The following is a 15,356-nucleotide window of genomic DNA, read 5'->3' as shown; positions in this document are numbered from 1 at the left end:
TTTAATCATTTTTATTTTTTAATTGAAGTTTATTAGGGTGACATTGGTTAATAAAATTATACATCTATGTATTGTATTATGTATTCACTACCCCAAGTCTTCTTCCATCACCATTTATTCCCCCTATATCTCTATTCTCTTCTACCTCCACCCTTCTTTTCCTCTGATAATCACCATACTGTTGTCTGTGTCTGAGGTTTTGTTTTTTTCCCCCCTTAATCCCTTCACCTTTTTTACCCAGCCTGGCTTTTCTTTATTAGAATAATTAGCAGCTCTTTTTTTGTCTGTTTTGTGTATTAGATTTCTGCGTATGATTATGTAAGAATTTGAAAACAGCACATTAAGAGAGAGGTCCCAGCCATTATCCAGTGGTATACTTTCCCTTATTTTTGATTTCTCCTTTTCTTTCTTTTCTTTCATAAACAACTGTAAAAGCTTGCTTATGCCAGTCACTGTGGTATGTCTGGAGGTTACAATGATGAATAGAAGTCAGAAGTGTGTGCTCCCAAGGAACTCATTTTGAGTGTGAGAGATGGTTATAATAGTGTAACCAGTAATGATAAAAAGCAGTACTTGGCTCGCCAGGGATACCTGGGGGCAAATTAGAGAGGACTTCCCAGAGGAGAACATATCAGCTAGTTTTTTTAAAAATGTCTTTATTGATTTCAGGGAGAGGAAGGGAGAGGGAGGGAGAGAGAGGTAGAAACATCAATGATGAGAGAGTCATTGATTGGCTATCTCCTGCATGCCCCCCACTGGGGATTGAGCCCGAAGCCCCAGGCATGAGCCTGCAACCCCGGGCATGTGCCCTGACTGGGAATCGAACCTTGATCTCCTGGATCATAGGTCAGTGCTCAACTGCTGAGCCACACTGGCTGGCTCAGCTAGGTTTTGAAGATTAAGTTGGAGTTAATCAGGTCATGGAAGGGTGCATAAGTTGAACTTGGCCTTCTTGTCATTGACAGCTGCCCTCTCAGTTTACACAGAATAAGTCTACTCTCTAAAGCTCCTCTGATATTTGAACACAGTTGTCATGTACCCCCTAAGTTTCTTCCTGAGGCCAAGGGTGATATGTGATCATTTTGGGGAAGAGGTAAGCAAAACAGAGAACTAAGACTCAGATAAAGGTTTAACTATTAATTTGTGACATAGGCTCAGAGACTTCACACATACGTCATTATCATACTAGAATTTAGTTCTGACCTTTTTGTTTTCTTTTTAATGATTATATGGCCTCCAGGTAACCTAGATGAAGTTTAAGACATTAGATAGTTAATAGTTTCCTTTGCTAAATCACTTCTCATTAGGCATAATTTCTAGTCTTGCTGGGTACTATATGGGTTTTGTTTTTAACTCAGTTTTATACAGAAGAGTCTTTTTTTTAATGTGTTCTTTGCTGTTTCTTTACCTGTAATATTTTCTTACTGAGAACTAGATGTAGATTTCTCATTAAGTTTTTTTATTTTTAGTACTCAACTCCATGGTGAGGTAACCTCTTCTTAGCTTGTCATGTGAGACTTGATTCTTAGCTTGACTGGGGAAGAAAATGTGAGCACTTTGCAGATTTAACCTTGGGGCCCAGACACATAGTACACAAATGGAAAGCATGGAAGAGTTTCATGGAAAATCAATTAGGTTGCCTACTGAGTAGTTCAACAGTGTTCTCCATTAAAATGGCATTATGCCCTTCAGTTCCCCACCAAAGGTTAACTTTGACACAGTTCTGAAATTTTCCACTGTTCTATGCTTTGAAGGTTTCCACTTAGCACGGGCCAGGGTTTTTTCAATTGACACCAGGTTGCATGAGCTAATATTGGCCTCTAATCTGGGCTTCAGTGTCCTTACTTATAAAAGTAGATTATCTCTCATATCTTTTTGTAATAGTTGTTGATTTTGAATATTTAATGCTTATTTCATTTTCTTGTATTAACTGGGAAGGACATGGTATAATTTGGCAAAATCCTGGGTTCTGTTAGGCTCTCTGTTTACTTTGGTTCCATTTGTCCTGACAACCTGATTATCTCTTTTTCCATTTTATACATTCTTTGTGGAAGAATATGGTCTGAAGCCTCATTATATTTTTACCAAGATATACTGCCTTCTTACTATTAGGCAGAAGGACTTTTATGCAAGCTAGCTTCCTCTTGATTCTATTATACTCACTTCTAACTAGGGACCCAACTTTATTTAAATATGCTAGAGAATTTGAAATTTTCATTAGTATTTTATTTACTGGGTGCCATCAGTGTTGAATGTCAAAACTTTTATCTCGCTGCTATTAATCTGTTTTTATTTTTTTAATTTTAATTTTATTTATCTTTTTAAATATATCTTTATTGATTTCAGAGAGAGGAAGGAAGAGGGGGAGAGAGAGATAGCAACATCAATGATGAGTCATTGATTGGCTGCCTCCTGCACGCCCCCAACTGGGGATGGAGCCTACAACCCTGGCATGTGCCCTGACCGGGAATCGAACCACAATCTCCTGGATCGTGGGCCGACGACGCTCAGCCGCTGAGCCATGCCTGGCCAGGCTGTTGATCTGTTTTTAAAAACACTGTTTTGCCCAGCCAGTGTGGCTCAGTTGGTTGAGTGTCATCCCATGCACCAGGAGGTTGCTGATTCGATTCCCAGTCAGGGCACATGCTCAGGTTACAGGCTTGATCCCCAGTGGGGGTATGCAGGAGGCAGCCAGTGGATGTTTCTCTCTTATTGGTTTCTGTCTCTCTCTTCCTCTCTCTGAAATCAATAAAAACATATTTAAAAAAACACAACAAAAATCCAAACACTGTTTTGACTATGGTAGGAGTTTTTGTTTTTCTTTAATGTGCTGGACTGTTTGGAATTTTGTACAGTGGGAGAATACCAGAGTATTCTTTCAAATCTTGAGTGCCTAATGGTTTTGCCCTCAAAATTCAAGGCTGTTTGGAAACTAGGCTGGTCTAGATGGATAACTCAGTGACTATAATAGGACACGGATGATTAGTATGTATAATGCCAAGAGCATTGGATTGGGATAAATTGGCCCTAAATTGCTGTGAGACCTTGGGTAAGCTTTCTTTCCATGAAAAATAATAAATGAACATTACTCAAATGTACCCAAGCAGTTCATTGCAACATTATTCAGAATAGCCAAAAAATTGAAACAACCCAAATGTTCATCAACTGATTGATGGATAAACAAAGTATGATATATCCATACAATGGATATTATTCAGCAGTTAAAATGGAATGAAGTACTGATACATGTTATGATGTGGATGAACCTAGAAAAGATGCTCAGTAAAAGAAGCCAGTCACAGAAGGCCACATGTTATATGAAATGTCCAGAATAGATAAATCTGTAGACTAAAAGTAGATTAATGGTTGCCTAGGGCTGGGTAAGCATGGTGGGTTAGTGTAGGAAATAGCGAATGAATGTTTAATGGATACAAGGTTTGTTTTGGGGCTGACGAAAATGTTTTAAAATTAAGATTATGTTGATAGTTGCAAACTCTGTAAATATATGAAAAACCATTCACTTTACAGGGTGAACTTGTTAGTACATAATTTTTATCACAATAAATGTTTTTATTTTTATAAATATTTTTTAATTTTTAATATATCTTTATTGATTTCAGATGGAGGAAGGGAGAAGGGAAGAGAGAGAGAGAGAGAGAGAGAGAGACATCAGTGATGCAAAGAGCCATTGCTTGGCTGCCTCCTGCACACCCCGTTCTGGGGATTGAGCCCACAACCCAGGCATGTGCCCTGAGACCGGGATAGGAACTGTGATTTCCTGGATCATAGGTTGATGCTCAACTGCTGAGCCTCGCTCGCCGGGCACAATAAATGTTTTTTAAAATGAGGTTAAATAAGTCTGTTTCCAAGATCTCTTCCATTTGTTTGTTTGTTTGTTTGTTTAACCCCTCACCTGAGGATACTTTTTCCATTGCTTTTCAGAGAGAGTGGAAGGGAGAGAGAGAGAGAGATCGATGTGAGAGAGACACATCAACTGGGCAGGGATGGAGCCTGCAACTCAGTTATGTGGTCTTGGCCGGAATCGAATCCAGGACCCTCAGTCCTGGGGCACATGCTCTAACTACTGAGCAGAACTGGCTAGGGCCAGTTTTTTGTTTTAATTTTAATGAGGCCAGGTGAGCTGTTGAGTGCTCAGATTTATAATTTATAGGCAATAACTTAAGGAAGTTAAAAGCAGTACTATATGTTAAGACCTTTTCTTGAATACTGGTGTACATCTGACTGTCCACTAGAGGACAGCAAAGCCCATTTTAGCCATTTCCTACCTGTTCTCAATAGCACTCTTTTTAAGAACTGAACCCAAAATTCTTATATTTATGTTCCATTGAAGAGATTTGGGTTGTTGTTACAGTAAGAGTCTGTGCTACCATGTTAGCTCTTCATTACAACGGGGAAGAAAACCAGCAGCTGTTATAATGGGCCTCAGGTTTTACTAAGCTCTGAAGAGGGAAGGAAGGAAATTGTGCTGTATTTCAAAGGCAGATGTTGAAATATCTGCAGTTGGAGGTTAGAGTAAGGAATGAGTCAATTTCCACTAGAACTTTAGCAGCCTCTTAAATAGATATTTTTGTGTGTGTTAAATGATCCTTGGCTATTCATAAATTTATACCTGTGAAGTGCTCTATGGTTCTCTATTTCTGTACAAAAAAGAAAGAACAGCATTACTTTCTCTCCCTTACACCACAGCTTCAGAAGTGGCTCAGCTATCTTTGTCCCTTGGCAGCTCTGTTTTAAAGCCTATGGCCTTCCAGAATAACTGGCCTTTCCTATAGGTGGAAGACTATATTCCTTAAAATAGACTTCTTTGCCTAGGACAGGGCAGTGAAATCCAGCAGTGGTGTTGTCAGCTAGAACTAGCCCAAGTTGTAAAAGTATCAGGGATTGCTAACCCACTTTAGTTCAGTCATGACAGAGTTGAGCAATCTGACCTCCACAAGGTTGGTGATACTTAGATAACCTAGTCTCTCAGCTTCTGGTGAATTGCCTGAGCTTTACCTTGTCCATCTCTGTCATATTTTCTGACTGAGAATGATACCCTGAGCATTTGTTTACGTAGTTGCTCACCTAATCATTTAGGCAAGAAGTGCTTTGAAACATCAAAGAATCTTAACCTTTTGATTAATAAACAGTAATACAAGTAAATGAATTATCCTAAAATGGCATTTCTATTCCTCCTTACAATATATATTTTATAGGAGAGAGTTGTGTTTATCATCAAAATTGCTGATTATAGCCCTAGCCAATTTGCGCAGTGGTTAGAGCGTTGGCCTGCGGACTGAAGGGTCTTGTGTTAGATTCCAGCCAAGGGCGCGTACTTCGGTTGCAGTCTGACACCCCCCCCCCCCCCCGTTGGGGAGTGTGCGGGAGGCAACCAATTGATGTTTCTCTTTCATGTTGATGTTTCACTCTCTTTCTCTCTCTCCCCTCCTTCCACTCTCTCTGAAAAAGAATGGAAAAAATACCCTCAAGTGAGGATAAAAAAAAATTGCTGATTATATTTTCCACCATCCTATGTTTTGCTTGGCTGATTCTAAATTAATTTGCATTTTATGATCATGGGAAGAGGCAATGCAGGTTATGCAGAGATTAACTGCCCAGAATGAAATCAGGTTAACTTCTGGGACTTTTAACTTAGAAGTTGGTGATAAAGTCAAAGGAATATTCTGTATCAGTACTTCATACTTTGTTTTATATTTATTGATTTTATAGAGAGAGGAAGGGAGAGAGAAAGAAATAGAAACATCGATTTGTTGTTCCATTTATTCAAGCATTCATTGGTTGATTCTTGTATGTGCCCTGAGTGGGGATTAAACCTGCAACCTTGGAGTATTGAGATGACGCTTGAACCAACTGAGCTACCCAGTACTTGTAGAAGGTTTTATAAATATTATTTAGGATTATAGCACATATTAGTGCAGAAACTTATGATCTTGTTAACCAAAGTTTTATTAGCTATGTGACATTATTGCATTGCTAGCATTTACACAATACAAGTTTTCCTCCTTTTAAATGACACTGAATCTTCAAGTGGTTTTCACTAGAAGACATGTGTCTCTAGTTATTTCCGCCCCTTAATTCTTTGTGTGACCTTTGGCAAGTTTTTTTCACCCCTTTAGAGCCTTGATTTCTTCTATAAGATTTATAAATGAGTTAGGAGGAGCTCTGGGAGGTAAATGTACTCAGAATTCTCTGGTCTCTCTACCTATTCCTAGTCCTCTTTTAGTGTGTACTCTGTCAGTATTATGTGAAAAATCCATGTCTTTGAGGTCACTGTAGTAATGCTGGCTGATTTGGTCTCTGTTTAGGTTGCATCTGCTCTGGAAAAATGGAAGACAGCAATCCGTGAAGCTCAGACCTTTTCCAGAATGCATGTTCTACTTGGGATGCTTGATGCCTGTATCAAGTGGGATATGTCAGCAGAAAATGCTAGATGCAAAGTTTGTCGAAAGAAAGGTATATTTAGGTCAATGTTGCTTATTTGAGTGTATTAGGAAATATGACTTCCATTGCCCAGACCTTTTCTTCCCTAAAGAATTGTGCGTACAGAGCTTTTAAATGTGGTGGGACAGATTTTACCTTCTCGTGTTCTATAAAATACTATCCTGAAATCTCATGTCCACAAATCAAAGCAGGCCCTTTGTTCCTCAAATTTGAGTATAAAATAAGAACAGTTGTTCTCTCCAATCTTTAAATTTATACAGGGAACAAAATTAGTTAACCTAAACATTTTATTTAACCTTACTATCCCTGAATTTTAGTCATCTGTGAATTAGGACAGGTACTACCACCAGAGGGCAGTACTTACACATTGTATTCATGTTTGGGTTTTCCAGCACTGAATTCTACAGAGCAAGGCATTTGGGAACTCTTTAATGCTGAGAGCTTTCAGAGTCCACATGTGTAAAAGGAACTTTATGGCTAAAAGCCTCTCCCAGTGATTCACTTTTCAGTGGCTAAAACTGTTTTGTGAATATGGCTAGAATTTAATTTCCAAGTATGAAAAGACCTATGTAAAATCATTCAGTTGCTCTAAAAACTGATTTAGAATGAAGGTCAGGGAGGGGAAATGACCATGTTAAGTTGGTTCAGTGTATTTTCAAATGTAGGGAAACTAAGTGTTTTATGAGAACCATACCACATGAGAGTTGGGAGGTGTTTACGGGGTCCAGAAGGAGGAAGAGCAGAAAATATAATACTTCATGGGGGATTCATTTCTTAGTGGGAAAGGAGCAGCAAAATTTCCTGCTATCTTGGTTTTTGCTGCCCCTTAGTAAATGTTAACTGTCCTGTAGCCCTGGGTAGATTTTGGGATATAAATCAGAAGACCTAAGCCTAAATTACCTACAGACTAATTTGTGCTACATTTCTTTTCAGAAAAATGACTGCATTTAAAAAAATATATGGTAACACTGTACTAGAATGTTTGTTCTTCCATGGTGTAAATTGAGGGTGAGCGGCTCTCTCTTACAACTCCTTGACTGTTTCCATGTTCCGTACAATGCTATACTAGTTTATCTCCTTGCAGGTGAGGATGACAAACTGATCTTGTGTGATGAGTGTAATAAAGCCTTCCACCTGTTTTGTCTGAGGCCGGCCCTCTATGAAGTACCAGATGGTGAGTGGCAGTGCCCAGCTTGCCAGCCTGCTACTGCCAGGCGCAACTCCCGTGGCAGGTGAGAATTCTTCTAAAAACAAATGAATAAATGGCTGTTAAAATTAGGCTTCAGTTATTTCAAACGAATGACTTTAAGAAGCTTTAAGTTTATTGGGTATAGAGCTTGATCATTTAAGGTATAATAGGAGCTCAAAGGGCTCTGATTTAATTTAGCTTAATGTCAACATTTCTAGTTTCCACTGCCAGCTATGTTCTCTATCTTCTTGATCATACCCTTGCTTCCACCTTGCCTATTTCTTAATTGGTGGTTATGTCTGCAACCACCAAATCCTGAAACTCTTCACCTTCCTTACCCAGACCTATTACTTAAGTCCAAACTCCCTAGCCTTTTTTTTAAGAATTTTGATTGTTGAAAGTATTACGGATGTACCCCCTTTCTCCCATTGATCCCCCTCCACCCCTAGGCCCTCCCCGTACTAATGTCTGTGTTCATGGGTTATGCTTATAAATATATCAGTTCTTTGATTAATCTCTCCCTACCCACTTCCCCCTACCCACCTTCCCTCTGAGATCCCTTAGTTTGTTCCATGCTTCTGTGTCTCTGGATCTATTTTGCTCATTTTATTTTGTTTATTACATTCCACATATGAGTGAGATCATGTGGTACTTGTCTTTCTCTGACTGGCTTATTTCACTTAGCGTAATACACTCCAGTTCCCTCCATGCTGTCCCAAAGGATAAGCGATCCTTCTTTTTTACAGCTGCATAGTATTCCATGATATAAATGTGCCACAGCTCTTTTATCCACTCATCTACTGATGGGCACCTGGGCTCTTTCCAGATCTTAGCTATTGTAAATTGTGCTGCTCTAAATATAGGGGTGCATAAGTTCTTTCTGATTGATGTTTCGGGTTTCTTAGGATATATTCCTAGAAGTGGGATCACTGGGTCAAATGACAATTCAGTTTCTAATTTTTTGAGGAAACTTCATACTGCTTTCCATAGTGGCTGCACCAGTCTGCATTCCCACCAGCAGTATACTAGGGTGCCCTTTTCTCCACACCCTCACCAGCACTTGTGGTTCGCTGTTTTGTTGATAGTAGCCATTCTAACACGTGTGAAGTGATACCTCATTGTGTCTAGCCTAACTTTTGAGACTCTTATTGTACAGTACTGGCATATGTTTTTATGAGCCCTCGTTCCCATATTTGTGTGCTTGTTACAAACTGTTCATTGTGCATCCTTGCCCCTTGTGCTTTCCTCCCAGCTGAGAATATTCTCTCTTCCCAGAATTCCCTCTTTTACTGGGTATAAACTGCCTAAAATTTCACAATCATGAAATGTCCTTACATCCTTAGAGTTAATTGTTCTTGTTTGTGTTCCAGCTGGGTGTTCGATCTCTAAAACAGTATTTTGGTACATTTGACTGTCTTCCCATGAGATTGTTCGTGCCCTGAGAGCAGAGGTGGTGCTTTGTTCTTCACCCTAATCCCACTAAGGCCAGACACAGGGCTTTGTAAAAAGGAGGCACCTAATATTTGCCAAGTTAATACTGTTGTTTTCCACATTGAAATTTGAGGTTGTAAAAGGGCAGCTTATAGGCATTCTGGCTTGGTCTCTCTTTGAAAGGGCAGAGCTGTTTGATCCTGACCCCACCTAACAGTATTACTTGGTTATTTCTCACTCCATTCCAGCTACACTTAGAGAGATGAGGCATGCTATTCTGAAATGGTGGGGCTTTGGACCAGCTGTTCTGAGCTGGGATTACCATTGCTTTGATGTTATGGTCATCTGCAAGCTGTTTCAGCTCCTGGAAGGGGGCCATCAAGGTGGAGTAACACCTGTCTGGGCTTTTATTCTTCCAGTCCACCCCAGAGTTGGGGACACATTTTAATACCTTAAATGTTACATTATCTGGCTGTTTTTGTGAGATAAAAGGAATAGAATTTTGTATTGTTTTGTGTGGGGAGGGGCTGGGGGTTACATTTTGGTTTTGATTTCTGTTGCCATTGGTGTCTTATCCAAAGCATTTGGGGCCTGGTGAAGGAGGCATGCTCTTGAAGCTTAGGTTTTCATTCTGTTTTCTGTATCCTAGCCTGGATTCAGTTTCCCTCTCCTCATCAAATCTGTCCTAGTGTGTGAAGAGGGAAAAGTTGGGATTCCTATGGGACTTTATCCCTGTAGGAATACTTTGGCCTAGAACCATATACTCTACATGCTTTTTTCACCTCACAGGAATTATACTGAAGAGTCTGCCTCTGAGGACAGTGAAGATAATGGGAGCAATGAAGAGGATGAAGAGGAGGAAGAAGAGGAGGAAGAAGAAGATTATGAAGTGGCTGGTTTGCGATGTAAGTATTCAGTTTGCTTTCATAGTTAACTTCATAGTCTTTTTTTTTTTTTTTTTTTTTTTTAATCTTTATTGATTTCAGAGAGAGAAAAGGAGAGGGAGAGAGAGAGAGAAACATTGATGAGAGAGTCATTGGTCGGCTGCCTCCTGCACGCCCCCGACTGGGGATCGAGCCCGCAACCCGGGCATGTGTCCTGACAGGGAATTGAACCCCGATCGCCTGGATCCTAGGTCGATACTCAAGCCAAGCCCAGCCCAGCCGGACAACCTCATAGTTTTTTAAGCTGACTTGGAAAGACTGGGTTGGCAGACAGTAGATAGTTACTGTTGCCATTGTGCCATTTTCTTTTTCTCACATGTTGTGGCTGTTGGGGTGACTTCACTGCCATGATTTTAAATGGGCTTTCAAGATAAAGTTGTTTGGGAACAGAGTTTGAATATAGCAGTGTACTGATTTTATTTTCAAATTAGTGATTGCTTTCTACTTCTGAGTTGCTCTCTTTCCAAGGAATTGTTTCCTTTCCAGGTTTCAAGGGCTATTTCTACCAAAAGGATATGTATGTATTTAAAGCTTTTTGTCTACTCTGCCCTTTTAGGCCACCAAAGATGTGGTTCTCTAAGTTCAACTCAAGTCCTTGGGTTGGTATCTGTCCTTCACATCCCAAGATTTATCCTTGGCATCAGCTTCTTACTCTCTATTCCTAGCCAGGTTTTGAGCTTGAGACCCTGAAATAGCCAACGACAGATAATCATGGTCCAGAAGTAGAATATAAAACATTGTTTATTTAGTAGAGAAACCTTGAGCTAATCCTTGTGGAGCATTGCTCCCTGAGTAGATATTGAGGAATGTTGGCTTGTGTGACATTGAGCACCTGTTGTAAACCTGAGACACAAGTAGTCTTGGGTGCCTTTGTAGTCTTTATTCTCTCTTTGGGGATCCTAGGGAGGGCTTTTATGGAAGTGGCCTAGTTGACTATCTATGGTTTTCAGAAACGCAAGAAAGCAGAACTGGTGTTAGCCCTAAATTATATTCAGTGAGAAAGACTTCATGTAAGTACTTCACATAAGTATCAGCTTTTCTCTAAGAAGATTGTGAAGGTGAGTTTAGAATAACTCTGGGAATTATAAAACAAGATCTCTTCTACAAGTTTCATCTCACATGTAAATACACTACACTCCTTCAGGCTTAGTGTGGACTGTAGGAATTCCAGGCAGACCTATAGCAAATGGCCTCTCCTTCTGAGTGAGTCAGTTTACAATTGACTCCTTCAAGGACCTCCTTCAAGGACCTCCTTCAAGGACTTCCCAGGAGTAACTGAACAGGGTGGGGCTAGAGGATAGAAGAAGTACTGAAGGAACTAACCTTCTGAGGAGGCTCTTAAAAGGTCTTTGGCAGTTGATGAAAGGTAGCCATTCTTCATCTACTACTGCTACCTTTAAAATATTCTGTTAGGTAGGGCAAGAGATATATAGCAAAGAACACTCTGTAACCCAAGGAAGCCATTGCTTTACTTGTCCATATTATCTCCCCATTCCATAACATGCTTCCTTCATCCTCAGTTGTTCTCCTCTCAACCTGTACTTCCTATTTCAGTGAGACCTCGAAAGACTGTCCGGGGCAAGCAGGGTGTCATCCCCTCTGTGACAAGGCCAGGCCGACGACCAGCTAAGAAGCCACATCCTACCACCAGGAGGTCTCGGCCGAAGGTACCATCTGTGGATGACACTGAGGTTGATGAGCTGGTAAGAATTATTTATCATCTTGCCTCTAATGTTTCTGCTTCTTATCCCCCACTCCAGCATTAGGAATTCATCAGGCAACAACAGGTGGGAGCCTCCCCTCTCCCTCCTCCCTAACTTTGGAGGCTGATGGGTGGGCCTTTAGGCAGACAGAGGCAGCAGGCCCTTCAGGAACAGCTATGTCCGGCATTCCCCTGCTGTAGCCTGCTAACATTGTCTCCTTTAGTTAACAGGCAGCCTGCGACTTGTTAAGGATTTTAAAATAGTATCCATGTGTCTCCAGGGGCTCAGAGGGGCTGGGTCTCCATTGTGGGAATGTCAGCAATGTTGGAGCCTCACTTACTCTCGGGTCCTTGCTCACAGTTGTTATGGGAGAGACATTACTTTCCCCTCTGCTCCTCCACTGTGATTTTAGTGGTTTTGCTTTAGATTTCACTTGAGCTTTAAAGAACAAAAAGAGGTCCTTGAAAACTTGTTTGTTTTGACAGAACAAATTGGGGTTGGGTGGGCTGGGGGTATAAAGCAAGCCATTAGGGAGCTCAGAGAACATCGAGAGATCCTCCTACTTGCCCAGTCCTAACCTCTTCAACTCTGGCTCTACATGCCTGCAGCAGGAGAGCATAGGAAAGGAATTGTACCTCTTGGCTTTCTTCCCTGAGACTTCATACCCCGCAAAATTGTCTGCCAGTGGTCCCCATAACTCATCTGGCTTTCTGCAATTACTTGCTTATATACATTCAGTTACATAATCCCAGGTCCATCTGCTCTCAGTGGGCTAGAGTCCTGTTGACAGTCTCCATCAGGACTGCTAGAGTATGGCAACTGCTGCCTTTTTTCTGCTTTAATCACCATCTACCAGGGAGGAGGCAAGTGGGCTGATGGAAAGATGCCTATCCCCTGGCTGAGAGGGCTTTTTGACGTGAATGTCAGATGATTTTGACTGTGCCTGCTCTAAGAAAGTGGTTGAGCTCTTTCTCGTTTTAAAGCAGATGTGTATACATTTTCTGTTTTGTTCTCTTGGACCTGTAATAACATCTTTTTCCTTTGGCATCAGGTGCTCCAGACTAAGAGGAGCTCCCGAAGGCAAAGCCTAGAGTTGCAGAAGTGTGAAGAGATCCTCAACAAGATTGTGAAGTACCGCTCCAGCTGGCCCTTCAGGTGAGCTTTGTGTTCTCAAGCACAGAGTAGTAGGACCAACCTGGCAGCTGGTTTAGGGGGTGCTCATTTGAACTCCTAGGAATTAGTCTGATCCCTTACTTTTAAAACATGTCTCAGTGACAGGGGATTAGTGTTCCAAACTGGTAGAGAGCTCTTAGCACAAGGTGAAAACACCTTCTCTGTGCCTGCCAGTTGGCTGATCTCAGCAGCAGTGGGCCCCCTCTGTGGCTGATGGTTTAACAGCAAAGTTTCTGTCAGTTGTATTCAAGGCTGTGCTAATATCTCCATTTGGTTCTTCTCCACAGGGAGCCTGTGACCAGAGATGAGGCTGAGGACTACTATGATGTGATCACCCACCCCATGGATTTCCAGACAATGCAGAACAAATGTTCCTGTGGGAGCTACCGGTCTGTGCAAGAGTTTCTTACTGACATGAAACAAGTGTTTACCAATGCTGAGCTGTACAACTGCAGAGGCAGCCATGTGCTAAATTGCATGGTGAAGACAGAACAGTGTCTGGTGGCTCTGTTGCATAAACACCTTCCTGGCCACCCATATATCCGTAGGAAACGCAAGAAGTTTCCTGACCAGCTTGCTGAAGATGAAGGGGACAGTGAGCCAGAGACCATTGGACAGTCTAGGGGACGAAGACAGAAGAAATAGTGAGGCAGGGCCCTGGTAAGGGAGAGGGAGCTGAGATTGAGGGAATCCAGGTGAGAGCAAGGGAAGGGTGGGAGGGAGGAGAGAGAGGGAGATGGAGAAGAACATGGAAGGGAGGACATCACAAGGAGTCCAGAAATGCTTGTCCTCCCAAGCTTGTGCTGTTTTTCTAAAACTCTCCATAAGGCCTTAATTAAGCAGAGCTCTTTGGAGAGCATAATATTGGGTTGGTGGTCTCTGTCTAGAAATATGGGTGGTAGATGGCCTTAACCTCCCCTTTCTGAGAGTTTTCAGGAAGAGCCCAAGGGTATTAACCCAATTCCTTTTCCTTCTTACCTAAGGTCCCTTCCACTTTGGCCACCACAATAGTGCCAAGCCCTCTGGTCTCCAGGGGTGGGATTACTGTATTACATAGAAGGATCAAGTGTAATCAGGCCAGTTAGGGAGGTGGTGATTTTTTAAAATCTATATTTATATACAGCCCTGTTTCTTTAAGCCCATACTCTGTCTCTTCCTCCCTCTCCCTCTCAGGTGACGGTATTAGTGAGTGCCATACAGAATTCTGTATTCACCAGCATCATGAAACAGTTGTTCTCTTTTGAGTTGATCTTGGCAGAGTAAAGGGACATATCCCGGAGCCATTCCTGAATACCCTTTCCCTTTGTGACAGCTCTCTCCCCACTCCCACCCCACCTCACCCCCTCAAAATCAAACAAACAAACAAAAACAAACTAAGGCACTTCACTTGGAGACTGGAGTCCTGCTTATAATCATGCATATAATCTTTACTTTGATGGATCTGGCCAGAGGGGTGTTGGAGCCCAGCCCACCCACATACCAGACAAGCTCTTAGGGGAGCAGAAGAAAAGCAGGAAGGATCGAAATGTTTAAATTTTTTTTTAAATTGACTTTTCTAGTTATTAAAAGTTGCTTGTTTTAGCAGTGATATTGTATAAAGAACATCTTGTAAAATATTTCTGTCATCTTGCTTTGGCACATGTACAGTACAATTTATATGATAATGTGTTTGCTTTCCTTTGTCCCATCTCCTCCCTCAGCCCATCGTCTCTCCTTCAGAGAAGTGGGTTGGAGGCTCATCGCAGCAATCAGTGTGACCTGGTAGGGGAGGGGGCATCCCCCTGCCTGCCCCCTGTGGCTGTTTCCCCCTCCTCCATTTCCATTTTCAGCCCCTTCCTCCCATGCCTTTTCTGGCCTCTCAGACTCCCTTCGAACCTGAATCTTTCAGTGGTCAATGTCGGTGGGAGGAGGGAGGAGGGGTGGGAGGAGAAGCTAGACAGCCCCTTCCCACAATGACTCTAGTGCTAGTAGTTATATTTAGGCAAAACTTTGTAGTTTTCTTTCCCTTTTATGGAAGATTTTTATAAAAATGCAAAACAGGGTTTAATTTTTTTTTTCTATCAACTTTGAATTTGGAAATTTTGATCACCTAGGTTCTTCTGTACCTATTTAAATTAAGGGAAAAGAATTCCACCAAGGGGATTGCAACTTATAGAACTTGTGAATAAAGCCTCTTAGTATTAAACTTCAAGGTGTGGTCCCTTTCTCTCCCTGTCCTCTTTATTCAAGGACTTTGGGGATTTATTCCAGTGGCTGGTGGATAGGTTTACTGTCCCCTTTTCCACAGGCTTGGAGTTAGCACTGACATTACAATTCCATAATCCTGCCTCTTACCCTAGAGCCAGTCTGTTCTTGTTAACAGTAAGAATCCTGTGTTCCCACTTCAGTGACACCTGAATTGTTTTTTAATTGTCTTTGAGGAGGAAGGGCCCCATTGAGGGGTAAACTTGTAAT

At 41.5% G+C, this 15,356-nt stretch overlaps 1 protein-coding gene across 1 annotated transcript in view; it reads left to right on the top strand.

Annotated features, from left to right (window-relative positions):
• BAZ1B (bromodomain adjacent to zinc finger domain 1B) overlaps nt 1-15,087 on the top strand; it is a 76,205-nt gene extending 61,118 nt beyond the window's left edge. Inside the window, exons 14-19 of the mRNA XM_016199018.2 lie at nt 6,327-6,474; nt 7,547-7,694; nt 9,872-9,987; nt 11,581-11,729; nt 12,781-12,884; nt 13,190-15,087. Of these exons, the coding sequence (XP_016054504.1) occupies nt 6,327-6,474; nt 7,547-7,694; nt 9,872-9,987; nt 11,581-11,729; nt 12,781-12,884; nt 13,190-13,547 (1,023 nt within the window). The 3' untranslated portion in view covers nt 13,548-15,087. The remainder of the gene's footprint in view (nt 1-6,326; nt 6,475-7,546; nt 7,695-9,871; nt 9,988-11,580; nt 11,730-12,780; nt 12,885-13,189) is intronic.
• The last annotated feature ends 269 nt before the right edge of the window (nt 15,088-15,356 follow it).

This window comes from Miniopterus natalensis, chromosome 3 (genome assembly GCF_054644295.1).
Source record: "Miniopterus natalensis isolate mMinNat1 chromosome 3, mMinNat1.hap1, whole genome shotgun sequence".
NCBI lineage: Eukaryota > Metazoa > Chordata > Mammalia > Chiroptera > Miniopteridae > Miniopterus > Miniopterus natalensis.
Note: the sequence above shows the minus strand (reverse complement) of the source record. Positions and strands in the feature narration are given on the sequence as shown.